Source organism: Pezoporus occidentalis, unplaced genomic scaffold, assembly GCF_034315485.1.
Source record: "Pezoporus occidentalis ecotype Australia unplaced genomic scaffold, CSIRO_AGI_Poc_V1 ctg33, whole genome shotgun sequence".
Taxonomy (NCBI): Eukaryota; Metazoa; Chordata; class Aves; order Psittaciformes; family Psittacidae; genus Pezoporus; species Pezoporus occidentalis.
The window spans coordinates 3,436,677-3,454,908 of NW_026915268.1; the positions used below are offsets into that span (position 1 = coordinate 3,436,677).

General features: G+C 49.4%; 1 protein-coding gene across 2 annotated transcripts in view; it reads left to right on the forward strand.

Moving 5' to 3' along the window:
• The first annotated feature begins 1,885 nt into the window (after nt 1–1,885).
• WWC1 (WW and C2 domain containing 1) overlaps nt 1,886–18,232 on the forward strand; it is a 69,553-nt gene continuing 53,206 nt past the window's right edge. The window contains exon 1 of one of the 2 annotated variants that reach the window (XM_062629191.1): nt 1,886–2,202. In XM_062629191.1, coding sequence (XP_062485175.1) covers nt 2,055–2,202 — 148 coding nt within the window. In that variant the 5' untranslated portion in view covers nt 1,886–2,054. The remainder of the gene's footprint in view (nt 2,203–18,232) is intronic. The other variant, XM_062629190.1, reaches the window with a different exon arrangement.

The window sequence follows — 18,232 nt, forward strand, 5'->3', positions numbered from 1 at the left end:
TAATATTTTAAACTATTTGTTGTTGCTGATTTTTTTCTGTTCTTACAGACCCCCCTTTTAAATGTCTTCAGTTCTTTGCTGAGTGCTTTACAAAGAGAGAACCCCCATTATCCACGAGATTAGAAGCAGTAAGGAGAAAATGATGGCCGCAGGGAGTAGCCCAGCGCCCCACAGAAATCCATTGCACACCACTGGCGCCGGCCCAGGCTCCCGGCAGTGCTGGTGTCTGCTCGCTGGAGCGGCACTGCTCCCAGTGCTCCCGGCCTTTGCTTCCAAAAGAAACCCAAGCTTCATTTAGAGCTGTGGCAGATACACTAGTTATCCCCTTATTCCTGCTTTTTTATTAATTCAAAATGCTTCCATGTGGTCCTGTTACAAAAGCAACACATTTAGTGCCTCCCTCCAAGCCTGGCTTTAGATAAAATGGGGTTAAATTGGGCTATTTTCCAATGCCTCACTTTCAGTTTTACTTGTCTTCATTTTCTTCCCTGCTCAACCACTTCATCAGCCAACTGCTACTGCATTCTGCTTTGGCCTCTGGAGATTTAGCAGTTCTGACTCCCAGCAGGTTGTCAGAAAGCATGAAAGAAGTTATCTTACCCTCAAAATCTGGCACAAAAAATGAGATGTTATTTCTAATTGTCTTTCTCGCTTTTACTTTTCCTCTCCAGCCCTTCGGGGCTCCCCTCTTCCCATCCTCCAGTTTCCCTTTCCCCCCCTGTGCTTGGCAGGGATCCCCGCTCCATTCTGCTGTTTCAATAGCTGGAGCTCTACCGCGCTTCTTGCCGTTCCCCCGCGCTGGTCAGCCGGTGCCTGATGCTGGATGGTGCTCCCCAGGGAAACACTACCTCACGTAAAGCTCCCCTCATTGCCCGCGTTAGCGTGTGGCCCGGCCATGGCGGGAGCTTGTGTGCTGCCATCTCCTCACAGGCAGTCTGTTCACGCCTCCATGACAGAAATAAACCAAGGCTAAATTACTGGGCAACAAAGCTGGCGAAGGGCAATGGAGCTGGTGCAGGGCCTGGAGCACAAGTGTGATGGGGAGGGCTGAGGGACCTGGGGGGTTCAGTGTGGAGAAGAGAAGGCTCAGGGGGGACCTGATTGCTCCCTACAAGTGCCTGAGAGGAGGATGGAGCCAGGAGGGGCTGGGCTCTGCTCCCGAGGAACAAGGGATGGGACAAGAGGAACCGGCCCCAAGCTGCACCAGGGCAGGTTTGGATGGAGCTGAGGAACAATTCCTGCCCCAGAGGGTGCTCAGGCATTGGAACAGGCTGCCCAGGGCAGGGCTGCAGGCACCGTCCCTGCAAGTGTTCACACAGCGTGGAGACGAGGCCTCGGTGCCGTGGGTTAGTGGTGGCCTTGGCAGTGCTGTTGGACTGGATGAGCCTGAGGCTCTTTTCCAACCCGGTTGATTCCGTGACTATGGAAGCCGGGGACGGAAGGCCGGCGTGGGCACGTCCTCACAGCTCCTTCCGCACGGCACCCGGCTGCGCCACAGCCGCGCTGAGCTACCAGGGGCAGCCCCCGCTCCGGCCAGGGCCCTGCGCAGCGCAGGCACCACCCCGCGCCGCTGGGTTATGTCCGGTACCGGGGGCCGCCGCTGCCGCTCGCAACCCGCGGGTCACCCAGGCCCCGGGGCCGCCCGCAGCTGCACCACCCTCCCCGCCGCCAGGGGGCGCGCTCGGACACGAGCCGTTGGGCGGAGCCTCCAGGAGCCGGCGGTGTGGGGCGGGGCCGGCGCGGGGCCCGCGGAGGCAGCAGGAAATGGAGGCGTGAGGGGCCGGGCGGGCCGGGCTCACCCGCGGCAGCGCGCACCGGGCCCCTCCTCAGCCCGGCCACGCCTCAGCTCGGCCCCCCTGAGTCCGGCCCGCCTCAGCCCAGCCCCGCCTCGCCTCGCCCTGCCGCGGGCCCGGCATGTGAGGCTGCCCGGCGGCGGTGGCTCCCTGCGCGGCTGGGCCGGCGCGGGCCCCGCACAGTTCCTCGCTGCCCGCAGGAGGTGAGGCCCGGCCCGGCCCTGCCCTGCGGCCGGCCCCCGCCCTGGAGCGGAGCGGTGGATGGGGCAGCGCGGCCGGCGGTGGGGACGATGCCGCGGAAGGAGCTGCCGCTGCCCGAGGGCTGGGAGGAGGCGCGGGACTACGACGGGAAAGTGTACTACATCGACCACGGCAGCCGCACCACCAGCTGGGTGGACCCCCGCGACAGGTGGGCGGCGGCGGGCGGGGATGTTTGGGGCCCTCCTCTCCCGCTCCCGGGGCCGGGGCCGGTCAGAAGGGTGCCCGCGGCTCCTCAGCGCGAACCTCCCTCGCTCCCAGGTTGCCCGGCCAGTTACTGCTGCCGTGCCTCGGCCCCAGCCTGGCTCCGCGGGAGCGGCGGGCAGGGCTGCGCTGTGTGGGTACCCGCGGCCCTGGCAGCGCGCTGGGCACCTGCCTGCTGCTCGGGCGGGGAGGGATGGAGGGAGCCCGGAGAGTTTTCCTGTTGTTGTTCACCTGCTCCCCGCCTTCTCTCCCGTCTCTGCTCTGCTCACGCGTTGCGGCTCTGCCCCGCGCGGTGCCAGCAGCGCGAGTGTAACGCTGCGGGCAGCGGCAGTGCTGCCGCCGGAGCCGTGCGGGGCGGGGAGCCCTCCCGGGGCACCCCACGAGAGTAGCGCTGGGTGGGGAGGGACTGACAAGGCGCGGTCAGGGGGTGTCCTGGGTTGTAGCCTGCAGCGTGGCCCACCTCTGCAGGCAGCTGCCGGTGAGCATGATGAATACGGAGGTCGTGGGCTGCAGGGTGTGTTTGTGATCGCCCCTGCCTGCCTCCTGCTTCTCAGCAGTTACCCCTTGCTCCGAGGAGCTCTTTCACTATTTTGCTGTCTAAAGAGTAAGAGAAACAGAAAACTGTCTACTGTTCAAGATCCAGGTCGCTTTTCCAGACATACTCTGTACTAGCATGCTCTGGTTCTATGCTGCAGGCAGTTAAGATAAGCTGCCGTACCGTAGCTCGAGCATGCTGGAAGCTCAGTTACTGGATCACTGTTGAAATCACAAGTTTCTAAATTTCACATTTAGTTCTCTGTTAGTTGATGTTCCCAGCCGCAGCAACTCAAAAATCTGTCTTGATGAGCTGTAAATTCCAGCTATCAGAATATGCAGTTGATTGGTGATGAATTTTACACCTTCGCCTATGTGACAGTGAGTGTTCCCCTTGTACAGGGCAGCTACTGTGATTCCCGAGTTTGGTTTCCTTTCTTCCAGCAGTCCCTCAAAGGGGCTTCCATGCTTCACGGGGTGTCAGTACTTTGCTTCTCTGCAGTTCTACTTGGATGTGTTTTCGTTAAGCAGGGAAGTGAATGATTGTCCAGTTTTGCAAATGTCAGTGAGGTTCTGCATTCCAGGAATAATCCTTGTGTGTACTGTACACAAATGTAACCTGCTGCTGGCCAGGGGCTTGGAACTCGTTTTGGGGCGTTTGTTTCAGGAATGTGATTGAGAAGGGCTGGTAAAATAGTTGTTTGAAGGTGTGTTTTGTAACCTTCCTGAAAGTCAATACAGGCTGAAATCAGGCATGCTTTCCTGGCATCTTGGTTTTGTTACAGAGAATGAAGACAAGTGACAAATCTAATAGGCCTAATACTGGTTTATAAAAATTCTTGTGTGTGTCCTTGGTTTGTGATTCAGAAAGGACAGAAATTACTCAATAGTGCCTTATTTACACATGTGCTGAGCTGTCTCAGAACCATTACCACTCATCACGGGTAAGGGAGAGCATTCAAACCCGTACTGTTTGTTGTACACATAGAAATACACCTTGAACACATGTGGCCCTGAGAGCTTTGCTTCTGAGTCACCTTCCAGTGGAGGTACCAAGAAAACAAGCTGGGTTGGACATTCCCCTGAAACTCCTCAAGGCTTTGAAGTGAGTGTTGGTCCCACACTAACACCTACGATGTGATACGGCACTTGCCCATCACCTGGGGGACTGTGTGCTTGTATGAGTTGAAACCCTGCTCTGACAGACAGGAAAGAAGTTTCTCTTGCACCTAATGCCTGCTGTCTAAGAAAACCAGCTAATGGGGAGCTTCTGATCAGCTTAAGTCATGAAATGACTGCTGCCTGCAGTAGTGAGCTTGGGTTTGCACAGTGATTGTTGAACTTTCAGTGTGTTTTAAATACTTGTAAGCCTTGTGTTTTACAACTCGGCGTTAAAACTGCTGCAGTGGAGAGGTTAGTCTGTGTGTTTGCTACAGTGCTTTCTGTGTGCTGTGCTTACACATCCTGTCTTTTACTCTGTGAAAAGTAATAAATATTAGGAAATGTGGCTGTTAATCTGCAAGAGGGATGTGGAGGAAGATGTATGGGCTAGGGTTTGCTCTGAACCCAGCTGCTTGTCAGTGGGACTGTACCTTTGTAATACCTGATCAGTTTATTCAGGGAACAACAACTGGTAGCTAAAGATAGGACACAGGACACACAGGTTTTAAACCTTCCCTAAATCTTTCATTCCAGGTTAATTTAGTGGAAATAAACATGAGCTGGGATACGCTCTAGCTTCAGGGCATGGGCTTGCCTGTTGTTCTTGCAACAGCAGTTGGTGTTAGGTTTGTGGTCATGCTGAGGCTGGGTTCATGGGCTGCTGGGAAGCCTGGCTGCAGACATACAGGGGGGACTGCAGCAGGGAAAGGGATGTAGGGAGTGAGGTGGTCTTGGACTGTGGAATCAAAAGCTGGGCTGGTGGATTTCCAGCCTTGATGTAGCACACAATACCAATCCTGCAGGTGGGCTGTCGGTAAGAGGGGCCATTAGACTTTGCCAGTAGGAAGTCACTGGCATGTGGTGGCATCTCACTTTCCTGTAAAGCTGACTTGAGTGATGTTCACATGCCTGAAGCCTTGACTGGAGCTGCTGCATGTCAGAGCACTTTTACCTCGTAATGCTTAAGGGTATAGTAGCCTTCAGGGCAGTGCTGGAAACCTGTGGAACTAAAGCATTTGGGGCAATCATCTAAAATTAAATCATTTGAAGAATTTTGTGACTTCACTGTTACTGTTCCTGTGGGATGGTGTAAGAAAAAAGAATTGTGTTACCTTGCAAAGTAGTTCAGGTTAAAAAGCTGTAAGGCAGTTCTAGTGATGAGATGGGAAAACAAAACAGCCCTGCTGTGGTTTGCTTTGTGTAAAAGAAAGCTGGTGTAGCTGACTTCTTTGTAGATTTGTTAATGTAATGAGAAATTAAACCTTACTGAGCTAGGGGAAGAAGTTTGTCATTCCTAGTGTTAAAAGCAAGCATGATCTTTGAGGTATGCACCAGTACATACCTTCTGGTAAAACATGCCACAGAGATGTCCCAGTGGCTTTCTTAGCACGGAGGGTGTGACTGCACCGTAACTGCTGTGCTGATGGCCAAACAGGATGTAAGGAAGGTATCTCTAAAGGTTAGCACCAGCTGCTGCTGCTGCTTAAACATCAGCATGAGCAACACTGAAACAACAGAGTACACCACAAGAGATTCCTGCTTTCAGCAGACATGAGGGTTAGAGGTGGGTTCTGGTGGGTGCACTCTCCTTGGGTTCTTTACGTTACTCTCCTTCAAACCATCCTGGAAGAGGATAGTTTTTTTCACTGCTCCTTGACTTTCATCCCAGAAGCTTCCTGGTTGCACTGAAGGTCTGGAGATGCCTGGAAACGTGTCCCACTCTCCACTGTTTGTGTTCTTGTTCTTTTCCTACTGCCATGGTGGCGTAAGGAGTTGTTTCTAGGTTATTTTAGATGGAGCTAACTGAACTTCTCATTTTACCCCATTCACTGGCCTCCCGTTGGGGGTGAAAGGTAGTGGAATAGGAGCACTCCTTGTTCCAAGTTTGGTGAAGCTACTGAACAGCAACAGATCTTTTCAGGTTTGGGAGGCAGAAGTGCCTCAGTTGATGCCCTTCATTTCTTGAATGCTGTTCCTGGTGTAAAGGATAGGAGATGTTTCTTACACAAAATCCCAGATTCTGCAGTTGCTCCCTGAAATTCCTTCCTACTGCTTATGGAGGTTTTTCCAGTGTGAAGCTCCGAAGTAGAGCTTTGGTAAAGAGAATTAGGGAAGAGATTTGCCAACGTTCAGGGCCATTATGTGCCAGTTTATGTACTGTCACATGTAGAAGACATTGTCCATTTAAAATAGAGCCATCTATTTACTCAGGAAGGTTCAGGTTTGCCAAGCCTGAGAATCTTGATAGAGAAGAGCTTGGCATGTCATACAGTGAGCATAAGAATGTAGCCATGCCCCTCTGGGTCTGCCTTCTGGACTTGATGTGAAATACTCCGAGTCTCCTCTGCAGTGTTCTGATCCTGAAGGTTTGTCCCCACTCTGCTCCATACACTTTGCCTCCAAGCTTCCTGTGTTCAAGATTTAGAAATGTGAGCATCAGGCTAAAATTTCCTGTGTAACTGTCCACTACGTGGATTATTTGCCTACAGCACAGCTCTCATCACTGGAATAAAGCTAAACATAGCTAACTTCAGTGTGGGAGTTCTCCAGAATAGAAGGGCTAGAAGAAGGGAGGGTGATGAAAAGCTGCAGGAATAAAAGGAGCTGTGCTTTTCTGAAGATGAAAATCAGTAAGCAGGAGAAGAGAGGGGAGTTCTCGGAGATGGAACATTTCTCTTCCCTAGATTTTCTTTCATCACCAGCAGCAGTGTAGGTCATGCAGCTGAAGTCTGTGAGTTTGATGCCTGCTGTTGCCTTTCCTTACTGATAGCTATCCAAACACGCTGTCATATGTGTGTGAACTGCTGCTTTCTCATCTTTACATTCCCCAAAATAGCTATTTCCTAAAGCACAGGCAGTTCAGTGTGTGCCCACAGAAGCTGGTGAGAACCGTCTTCAATGAGCACAGAAGCATGACAGAAACTCAGTCATTACAGTCACCTCAGTGCCATCTCTGGACAGGGTGTCTTCGTGTGTAGGACTTGAGCTGCTGTTAGTTTTATTTCACAGTAAATGAAAATGAACTGGTTTATCTAAGTGCTCATGTACAGTGAGACAAGGACAGCGAGTAAGATTCTGGTGACATTTGCATTTTATTTAATTTAGTAATATCAAGAGTCTTCCAAGATGCATTAACACAGGTTGCCCCTGGAGCTGGAAAGAAGTGACTGGAGCTGAAATCAGTCAGACCTCTTCAGTTATGAGAAATCAGTGGGTTTTCATAGAATCACAGAATCAGCCAGGTTGGAAAAGACCTTTAAGCTCATCTCATCCACCCGTTCCCCAGCAGTGCCAAGGCCACCACTAACCCATAGCACTGAGGCCTCGTCTCCACGGTGTGTGAACAGTTGCAGGGATGGTGACTCCAGCCCTGCCCTGGGCAGCCTGTTCCAATGCCTGAGCACCCTCTGGGGAAGGAATTGTTCCTCATCTCCATCTGAACCTCCCCATGGTGCAGCTTGAGGCCGTTTCCTCTTGTCCAGCTCTGTTACCCTTCTCTGGGCACTCCTCTGGGACTATACCTTTGCTCCTGAGGCTGGTGGTAGGGTGTATTGATGTCTTTGGAGCCTGCAGGTGTGCTTCAGAGCCAGTGTGCTTCCTTCCTTGGGTAAACTGGCTTCCAGCTGGGGAGGGTGGCTAGAAACAACAACGGTGGAGGGTGGCTTTGTAACAAGGCCATGGATGCTAAAGGTGTGGTACACACGTGTGTAGTGACAGAGGTCGTTGGCAGCGCTTTCAGAACTCCTGAAAGCACTATTTTATCTTGCTTCCCTATGGAACATGAAAAAAAACCTGTGAAGCCCTTTAAAGCTCAGCAGCTTTTTAATGTGTCTTGGGGAATTCCGAGTCTTAAAAGATCAGAATTGCTTTTGAAGAAATCTCAGTAAGTCATATTATTTAGAAGTATGTAGGTTAAGCTCCATCTTCTGCTCTGGCAAGGTCATCTTGCTCAGAAGAGCAGACCTTTCATTTTGGCTCAAAAACTGATGGCTTGTGAAGTCAGTGACACTTCTATGGACTGGAAATTCATTTGGCAAGGGCATCAGCGATTTCATCCCTATATAGGCCATGTATTTTCATATAGAAGCAGTTGTCTTCATCTCCATCCAGTGGAATGGCAGGAAATTGGCTGGTAAATCCCAGAAGATATGGGTATGGCTGGTGAGGGGTGGCTGCTGTGTTGGTGACCTGGGGTGGGTGCCCAGTGGTGTTGCTGATGGGGTACCTTGAGCTGCTGCTGCAGCCACAGTAAAATCCTGTGTCAGCACAGGGAGCACGGTCCAGGAGCTGCTCTGCATGAAAACTGCTATTTTGCTGTCTTGTTCCAGGCTGTGTCTGTTGTGCAGAATCCTGTGTGGGCACAGCCAGGCTGAGCGGGCGTTGTGGGAATGAAACTGGCTCTGGTGGCAACCCGGGAATGCTGCTGAGGGTGCGCTTGGGAAGCTGCCCCCAGGCACTGGACCTGGTCAGGCTGTGCCAGCCCGGCTGAGGTGTTCCAGAGCTGGAGGTGTGTAGCTTTGCCTTGTGATTCCTGACTGGATTTTCACCCCCTTGGAGCCCAGGTGTGGCCAGCAGCAGGGTAGGGCGTTTCCTAAATGTACAATTTGCACTGGTGTCCTCATAGCTAGCACAGTTATGGGAAGATGAGTTTGCAACAAGCTTTTCCATGTCTGAATCTGATTTTAAGTCCTCTAGTTTGTGCCAGAAAACTTGCTGAAAGACATCGGAAGACTTGTCCAAAAAACTGGCAAAAAAACTGTCCTCTTACCTCAGTTACTGGAGAAATCTATTAGTAACTGAGTGATCCACATTCTGTGCTCCTGAAGGTGGCTGCATGCTGCCAGGGCCAGGCTTCCACTCTTGGAGTACTGAGGAGTGTCACCACCCCACAGCATGTTCCTGCTTGCCTTGCAGTAGGCCCTGCTGGCCTGCCAGCACTGGAATGTGCTGGGCTCGGTTATGTCAAACTAGAGAGAACTTCAAGTATCTCTTTAAGGGGAAGAACTGGCTTGGGACAGCCTGGCTGATGTTCCTTCTGTGCAGGGGCTGCTGCCTGAACCTGCTGGCCTTTGTGCCCCACCAGCAGGACAAGTGCTAGCTGAATGAATGAAGGAGAGTGGCGGCAGCTAGGCAGAGTCAGGCGGAGGTGCGTACACCCCTGCTGATGCACACACATGTATGAGAGCTATGTAGATTGACCACTTCCTTGGAGAGAAATACTTCTTATGCTGGCTGACTGCCATTCCTGAGACCTGTTCAGTAAGGTGACGTGCTTGCCTTATGGTAATGAGGACTTAGCTTCAACTGCTCAAAAAAAACCCAGAGTTCTTGTTCCCAGAGCCTAAGGTTACTGTTCCCCCCTCCTTTTTAAGCTACATGCATTTATAATTGGCTGAACAAACAGCAGACAAAACTGCTCCCAATAGAATAATAACTGCTTTTCACTGCCACTCATCCAGTCAAGTGACATCTGGAAGACTCTCTGGGTAGTCACAGGAGGTTTGGTGTGTAACAGGAAGATGCAGAGAAGCCAAATCCTACAGCTGTCAGTGTTCTCTGAGTCTTCATGCTTTTGGATGGGTTCTGCTGCCTTGGCTTGTGCTCTGTTTGTGCTGGTACTCATGGCTTCCACCCCAGCCACAATGTTCTGCAACAGAAGTACCCACCACATTTAGAAAGCAGATGAATTGCGTTCTCAGTCTTACTGAGGTGCTGTGGGGATTAATTAGTTCTGACAAAGTGCTTTCTGGCTGGGATGTCAAGCTGATGTTTCAGGACTAATGGTATTGTTCAGTGGAACTCTTTAGTTCTCCACAAATGCCTAATCACTCTTGTAGAAGAATTTACTCAGTGGAGGAAAGCTTTATTGATTTAAAGCATGCAATAAACAGCATTGATTTGCAAGAGGCAGCCATTCATATCTGATCCATGCAGAGCTGAGATGGAAGGTGGGAGTGAAAGTTACTGTCCCCACACAACTGTTTTGAACTGTGACCCTGAAACAACTAGCAAATTTCTCCTATGTGGCTTGCAACTGCCTTAATAGCCTTGTACTCAGAGCAAGGGTAGCCCCCTGCCAAGGAGAGGACTTTCGTGTTTCATCCCTCACAGCCCTACTACAGGATGGCCTGCAGAGGCGCAGCAGTGGCCAGAACAATCTTCTGGACCCTTACAGCTGCCCATGAAGACATAGGGAGCCTCAGAAACTGCTCTGTGATGCTGTGCTGGTGGGTAACTTGAAGGGGATTTTGTTATTGCCAGGCAGAAGTTGTGATCTCATGTGACAGCTGACCTCTGCAGCTGCCAGCAGACAGGCTGGTGCCCCACTGAACGGGGTGTCCCCTGGCCATGCAGCCCGCAGGCCACCCAGGCCATGAGCCCTGTGGCATGTCCTGCCAGAGGCTGGGCAGCTTGGCCCTAGCAATCTGTTAGACCATGGCAACCATGGCACTGGCCTGGGAGTGAATGGGAAGAGTCCTCCTGCTGACAGCTTCATCCTGGATGCCTGAAGTTCTCATAGTTGGACTGTTTGAAAGATTACGTTTTGGAGCTGCTTATTCACATTATCTCAAAGGGAATTTGGGTGGGGATGATAATGGAAAGTATTTGACTGTCACATGTGATGCAGATCTGCAAATTATCCAGTCTGTTTCCTGTGAAGTATCTGGGCTTGGGTGGCCTGTCTTGGGTGGTGCTGGGGCAGTCAGCCTGATCCAGGCTGCAGAGAAGCTCATAGTAACCCCCTTTGGGAAGTGAAGTTTATCATACTCATGTGGTAGCCTTGCTGGGAGCTGCTGAAATGCCAGGGAGGAGATGTGGTATGGCATTGCGAGTGGGGCAGCACCCCAGGAATGGGGTGGGAGTGGGGCAGTGGCTGTCCTGTGCTGGCAGGGCATTGCAGCAGTGCTCCTGGGTAATGCTTGCCCCAATGCTGCTGGCCCTGAGATGCTCAGCCTGTGTGCTGCCTGGTGCACGGGGGCTGATGAGGATTGCTGAGGCACTCTGTGCCCTGCATCTCACATCACTGATGTGGATGTGACAGTTGTGCACACAGGGGAAGGTCCATGCTCAGGTAGTGATGCTGCTCTGGTTTCTAACTGTCAGATTGTGGCAGTGCTCTTTAGACAGGCTTCTGCTGAGCAGCCCCTGGCTCCTCAGCCATCTGATGTGACTTTGATTCAGCCCTCTGCTTCCTGCTGTTTGGATGGGAAGAGAGAGACTCAGGTACCTTTCTTCGAAAGGTCTCTGCTGCAGCGTCTGTATTCTTCCTAGGATTCCTCTAGATGTTCTCTGTGACTGGTGGAGTGATGCTAATGATGCAGCTTCATTTGCTGCTGCAGCTCTGAATTAATTCCTGTCTAGCAGGGATAGAAACTTTTCTCAAGGGAGAACTTCCTATGAAAAGGAAGTATTTTAAGGGAAAATGGTAAGGCTTATCTAAATCAGGATGACCTGTTATGTGTATAGCATTCCAGATGAGCTTTTCAGATTGAATTTGTTTTAACAAAATAGTAATTAAAAAAAAATCCTTCATATGAAAACCATTTTTGTGTTGCCGTTTTTGGCATGGGGAAATCAAATCAGCACTTTGAACAGACTGTTTTGTTGGAGCATGTATGTGGTGATGCTCATTTCTTGGATTAGTGGTGTGTGTTCATCCTGCAGAGAACAAGGAAGCTAAACTCCCCTGTTGAGTACCTCAGTGAACATTTCTCACCATCTGATCTCTGTCCAGTTGTCAGTTCACCCAGTTGATGGGGTTTTTCTGGAGTTCCTTGAGGTTATCTCCACATGCAGCTAACCTAAAGAGCCTGTCAGCAAGCCAGGCTTGTAGTTTGTCTTATGTCACTAGTAAGTATTTCATGCCACAAGAGCTAAGCATCAAAGTTCAACAGTCTTTGCCTTGGTGGGTCACTGACTACTCAGTTCTTACCTGCACACACACATGAGGCTTTGGGCTATTTAACAGCAAATTCTTCAAAAGTAAGCTTTCCAGTAATCTAGAGATAGGCAGATTTGCCTGGTGAAGAGGCTTCTTTACAGGCCTCAGTGGGTATTATTCTGTCTTATTTTAATCTGTATGTGCAGGAGGGTGAAATGTGAGGGCTGCTGCCATGGCCCCTGGCTTTATGTGGCACTTCTAACCTTTTGCTTTGTTTGCTTTTTCAATTTGAATGTAGAAGCTTCCAGATTTAACTTCAGTCTAGGCTGTCAAATAGCAGTGGTATCTTTTCAGTTGACATGGCCTGTAGTTCTGAATAAAGGTAGTTCCATTGTCATATGTCATCTGTTCATTTTTCATAGACTATTGTATGGCATTGCTAGTTTCTTATGCAGCTGGCTCACTACTAGTTCAGTTTAGAAGGTATCTGCCATCATAGAATCATACAATGGTTTGGGTTGGAAGGGACCTTAAAGGTCATCCAGTTCCAACCCCCTGCCACAGGCAGGGGCACCTTCCACTAGCCCAGGTTGCTCCAAGTGCCATCTGACCTGGCTTTGAACACTGCTGTGGTCTGTGCTTGATGCTAAGGGAGGCATAACCTGAATGTAAATACTTAAAGCACATGTTACTTTCTTGCCTGAGGTTTTCTGCCCCTTGGGCACTACTCTTCTCTTCCTTCTGAGGATTTCTTCTTAAGGAAAAGAATGTATGGGGGCAAGGGGAGGGGTGTGGGGCAGAGGAACCTGGCTTGGCCACCTGCAGAAGAGTTGCATGGATAAAAATCTCAGTTTGAGGAGCCAAATTTGCAACTGAACTGTCAAAGTCCTCTACTCAGGCTTGTTTTCACCGAGCCTTTGTAAATGCCACTCTTTTCCCTATAGCAAATGTCCTGTGTTGAGTTTTCTCATCTTCATTCTCCATGTGTGCAGCAGTCTTTAGCTAATATCCATAGTGCTTCCTGTTTTATTTTCTGTCTGCTTCCTGGATACAGTTCTGAAAGTTGTGTTGCATCTTCAGTAGGTCCGATGGGCTGGTGGTCCCTTCACGTGTGGTCACTAAGGGTTTTGAGCCCAGTGCTGTGGTGGTTGTTCCTTCCCATCAGGAACAGATCCCTTGATTACTGGAAGATGACATGACTGCAGATGAACATGCTGAGTTCACAGCCTGGTTTAGACCTGTGACACAGAGACTACTTGGGGGTGGGAGGGGTTGGTCTTGTGTCAGGCCATGTCCCGTTGTGTCTCGTGGCTGCTGCTAGAGCCCTTGTGCTCTCAACCACAAGGCAGCAAGATGGAGCTGGGGCATGACAGCTGCTCCCATGCTCTGAACAGAGCCAAGTGACACCGGGTCCTTGGAAAAGGGAGGCAGCTGGTGCAGGCAGCTCCCTGGGGTTGAGGGGTTTGCTGTGGAGTAACAAACCAAGTGGTAACTCATACCCATAATCCTTCTGCTAAGAAGTCTGCTTGGGACACTTGCTTCTGATGGAGTGCTGCATGGTGTTGTTTCTTTGCAGTCACATTGATTACAGAATAGATTTGCAAACTAAATCATTTTAACAATGACCTTTAAAGGCATCATTGTTTGAATGACTTCCTGGGAACAGCTAGGCAGGTATGTGCAACACCTTGGAATGACAGTAGCGTCTCTTACTGGAAGTATTGAAGGTGGGCTGAAATAATGCTTTGCTCCAGCTGCCTCGTTCTTGGCCTGGATACCTGAAGAAAGCTGTAGGGAGTAATGGACCAATTAAGGAATTTATAGTAAGTCTTACTGTTTCTGTTGCTTCCTAGGTGCTTATGGAGGGTTTACTTCCACTTAGCTGGTGGTTTTTGCAGTTGAAGGCAGGCTGTTGACCTGTCATTCCCTGCCTTTGTGTTCCCAGCTCTGATGCTCAGAGCATTCTTCTTTTCCAGTGATTGTTGCTTCTCCTTTCTCTCTCTCAAGCTGTGTAACACTGCTGCTTAGTTCCCTTATGGCCGTGCTTGCAGGCTCTGCAAAGCCTTTCATAAAGTAAGCTTTTTGCCTGATGAGAGAAAGAGGTTTAGAGGTTTTTAGAGTTTAGAAATACACTGTGGATAATGGATTCCAAAAATGCAAATTTGTTTAAGCAACTCTTTAAAAAGGAGGGAGGGAGGAAGGAATTGCAGATTAAAACCTGTGTTTATATACACGTAGAAGCTGGAGGCAAAGCAATCCATTCATAAATACACAATAGGATTTATGTCATGGAGAGAAGTGGTACATGCATATTCATGTGTCATTTGCAAATCCTTTAGCGATTAAATACTTTACTCCAAACTCTACAACTAAATAACCTTCTTGTTGAAATGGGATGTCCAAAGGCTCTAATGCTTCTCCAGTGGAAAGGAAGGGCTGGCTGGTGTAATAGATCTGATACTCTCATTTTCAGTCTGTTAATAGGTTTTTGGTGTGCTTTGGGCATTATTTTATTAGGATGATCAGTAAGTCTTGAACAAAACATGGAGACTTGCAAGAAATACTGTAACTCTTACCATGCTAAAAGGAGCAAATAGGCTTGGAAACTTGTTTTTTTTTTTCAACTGATTTGAATGTCAGACACCTTTGTCTAAGCTTTCATATCCTGTAGGTAAGGAAGGAGGCAGATGGATAAGAAAGCTTGGAGTGCTGATGCCTGAAAGTAGCCTTTGTACAAGTGAAGTGAATTGCCTTCAAAGGATGCAGCCTCAGCTCTTCATGTAACAGTAAAAAATGAATGTGAATGCACTGTTGCTGATGCTTTTGGTTTTCGAAAGCTTTAAAGTGTTACAGACAAAGTATACACCTTCTAATGACAGCAGGAGGACACTCCTATAAGAACTGTTCCTGCCACTTGGGTGGCTGTGTGGTGAGTGCTCTGTAGCAGTGCAGTGTTTCTGGGCACGGTGAGGTGATGCCCTTAGATCAGTGACTGAATGAGCCTCTGCAATAGGATGACAACTGAGTTCAGTGTATGCCTCCAGTGCCACCGTGTTAAGATGAGGTTGGAACTTAAAATGCTCCATGCCTGCCCCCACCTTCCTCGGGTCCTTTCACAGCTGGAATTAGCAGGTTCACAGGCCTCTGCCTGTGCAGCGGACTGTGGCCAGGTAGCACTGCCCTCTGTGAGCTGGGTGTTGCTATATTGCTATGCCGGTTACTGAAGAACCATTTTTTGGGGGGGTTAAATTTCTGCTCAGTTTTTAAAACTAGGCCTAAGCATGTTCAGTTGCATCAGCGTAAATTCCCGATCTGGGAATTTCCCTTTGAGAAAGCTGTAGTTTATTCTTTCATTTGGACCATCACAAAGTGTTACTGCGTTCTTCGTTCTTCTGTTGTTCCTGATGGGTCATTTTGGAATTGCTCCTTTTTGAGCAATTGAGCTTTATGAGCTATTCCTGCTTTGCACAGCAGTTCCGTGTAGGGAAGAATATAAACTACATCCGTGCTGGATGGGGAAAGCCAGCAAAGTTCTCGTGTTCTTTCTTCCCCACTGAGGTTAGTCCTTCTTTGAAAGCTGTGTGGTCTGATTTAGTTTTCCTGCTCCTGTTTTGTAACAGCCCACTGCTGGGATGCTTGATTGAACTGAACAAGAGAACAGGGCAGTGCACTCTATTCACTAAGGACTGGGTATGCATTTTTGTGGCTGTAACAAATTGCCCTTTCAGTCCTGCTTCCTTGTTGTTCTCATTTGGTCACAGGTAGGTTGTGCTCCTCGGTGATCAGAGCTCTGCGTTGCCTGTTGCTGTCTCATGTGGTGATGGGGGGGGCATGTAGCAAAGGTGATGTCCCTTTGGTGCCTGGGGGCTCTGCTGTACAAAGCTGAGCTCAGTCGATCTGAAATCATGTTTCCAGGTAACTGTGAAAAGTTGCTTTTACAATGAGCACTGAGAGTTTGTTGTTGTCTGCCATGTCAGAGCACAGTGTGCCTGAGCTGTGGCTAGTAACAGGAAGGGATGAGAAGCAGTACTGGGTACCTGAAGAATGTGAATTGGTTTAGAAAAGACAAAATAGGGGTAAACAAACCCAGTGTGTCTTAAACCGACCCCTGAGTGGGTGACTTCTTGGCTTTATATGATGGACACTACCACCCTTGTAGCAGCCTTCCAGTATCTAAAGGGAACCTGCAAGGATGCTGGAGAGACACCCTTCATCAGGGACTGTAGTGCTAGGACGAGGGGTGATGGGTTCAAAGTGAAATGGGAAGTTCAGGTTGGATATGAGGAAGAAGTTCTTCTCTGTGAGGGTGGTGAGGCACTGGCACAGGTTGCTCAAAGAAGTGGTAAATGCTCCATCCCTGGAAGTTCAAGGCCAGGTTGGGCAGAGCCTTGGGTGACATGGTTTAGTGTGAGTTGTCCCTGCCCATGGCAGGGGGCTGGAACTGGGTGATCTAACACTAACTCTTCTGTGATTCTGTAACACTTTCCCCATGAAGCAGTTGAGATGCAGGCAGGGCAATGGCTGGTGTGTGAGACCTGATGTTTCTGATTATTGCGAGGCTGTATGAGCTGGTTTTATGCCAACATCTTGTATTATATATTAATGAGGGAAAATATAAGAGATCAATTTCTTAACAAAGTTGTCTTATTAAATGAGCACTGCTCAGGGGGAGGCTGGATGGGATGTGAATTTCATTCTTTTCACCCTGCATTTTACTAACCAGAAGTATTTGCCTCTGGATCCCTCTCAAAAGAGCGCAGTGAAACACTGCTTGCAGTATTGTCACCACTGGTACATTTGCTGATGAAAAAGGCTTTGCCCTAGAGCTTGGTTGTGGTTGAAGTGTACCATTTAACCCTGCCCTGTTGTGGCGGTGGGCTGCAGCAGGCTGAGAAGCAGCTGACCTCCCTGCTATGGAGGTGGGTGTTCTCAGCCCTGGTGCACATTTCTCTCCTCACTGAACTGGCTGGCACACAGAAAACTGCTCCCTGCTTTCCTGGCACACTTCCTGCTGCTGCAGTTAAGTTGAAGTCGTCCAAGGACTGCAGCAGGGACCTGTTGCATGGCAGTGACCTTCCTGCTAACTAGGCTTCCCTGGAAGCCCTGGCTTGCACCTGAGCAGCAGTGGATGCAGTGGTGCTGTGCCTGGCACTGCAAGTGCTGAGGCAGCCCTCTCCTTTGGAGTGTGCCTTTCAAAGCGGACAGCTTAAATATCAGACTGATGCTTTCTCAGTGCTGTGGGCTGTAATTTCATCTGCTACAATGCAGTGAAGGTGACACCTTAAAAAGGTATGTGCTTCTTTCTGTGTGTCCTCTCTGTACCTTCTGCATGCGCAGCTGGAGGCATGGTTTTCCCTGCCTGTTGGCCTTGCTCAGCATGTGGCTGCTCAGAGCAGAGCAAAGCACTCAGCATCTTTCTCTGAAATGCTGTTAGAATTTCAATGTCATGTTCCATTCATCCCAAGCACTGCAGTTTCTGCAGTATTGCTCTCCTCTGTCTTCTCTGGTCTGGAACAGTAGAACCATCTGTTTATGCCATTGATTTGGCAGTTATTAGAAGGACTTTGATAAAGGACATTATGAATGGAAAGTGAAGGCTTCTGGCAGTTAGGTCTGGTGGTTTTAATAGTTCTGCAGATTCATCACCGATTTTGGAACCTGATAGCACGTTCTCTGGGTCAGCCTGGAAGTTAGCTTAGAGACAAGGGCAACAGGAGGATGTTCTTTGCCAGAGAATTCAGGTTGGGCTTTGCAGATAAGCTGAACTGTGAATGATTTATTTGGCTGAGCTGATGCAGTAAGTTAATGTGCATGCTGAGAAGTCTGCATTGATGCTACAGATCAGGGTTTGGGTAGAAATGAAGAAAATGGATAATACAGTGAAACTGACTGGCAGTTCAGTCAGGTGCTGCTGGTGAAGTGGTATTCAGTTAAGCAGCAAACTTCAAACCTGTAGTCTCTTGTGATGGCTTGCTTAAGACCTCATGCATGGTGCTGTAAAGCACAGTGTCAGCTGCATTAAACACAGCTTTGAAAAAGAGGGGTGGAAAAGAATAGCTGAGATACTTCAGGTAATGCTTTAAGCAACAGTGATGGTTGTATCATGAGAGCTTCAGTGGGTTACAAACAAGCTACAGTGAGACTAGAGGAGGCAACTGGTGACTTGCAGAGTGCTTGGCACCATTTGGTTGGAGAGCAGCACACATGGTGTGTGCACCCGCAGTGCTCTGGTTTCCACAGCACTTCCCACCTCTTGCCTGCTTTAGCATCACCTCAGGGATCTTGCTACAAATACTCGTTTTCCTGGGGAAGACTTAAAATGAGATTTTACTGATTCAGCTGCTGCTTATCCTTTGGCAGCTCTTAAGGCTGCAAACCCTTTCTAACAGTGTTAGCCAGC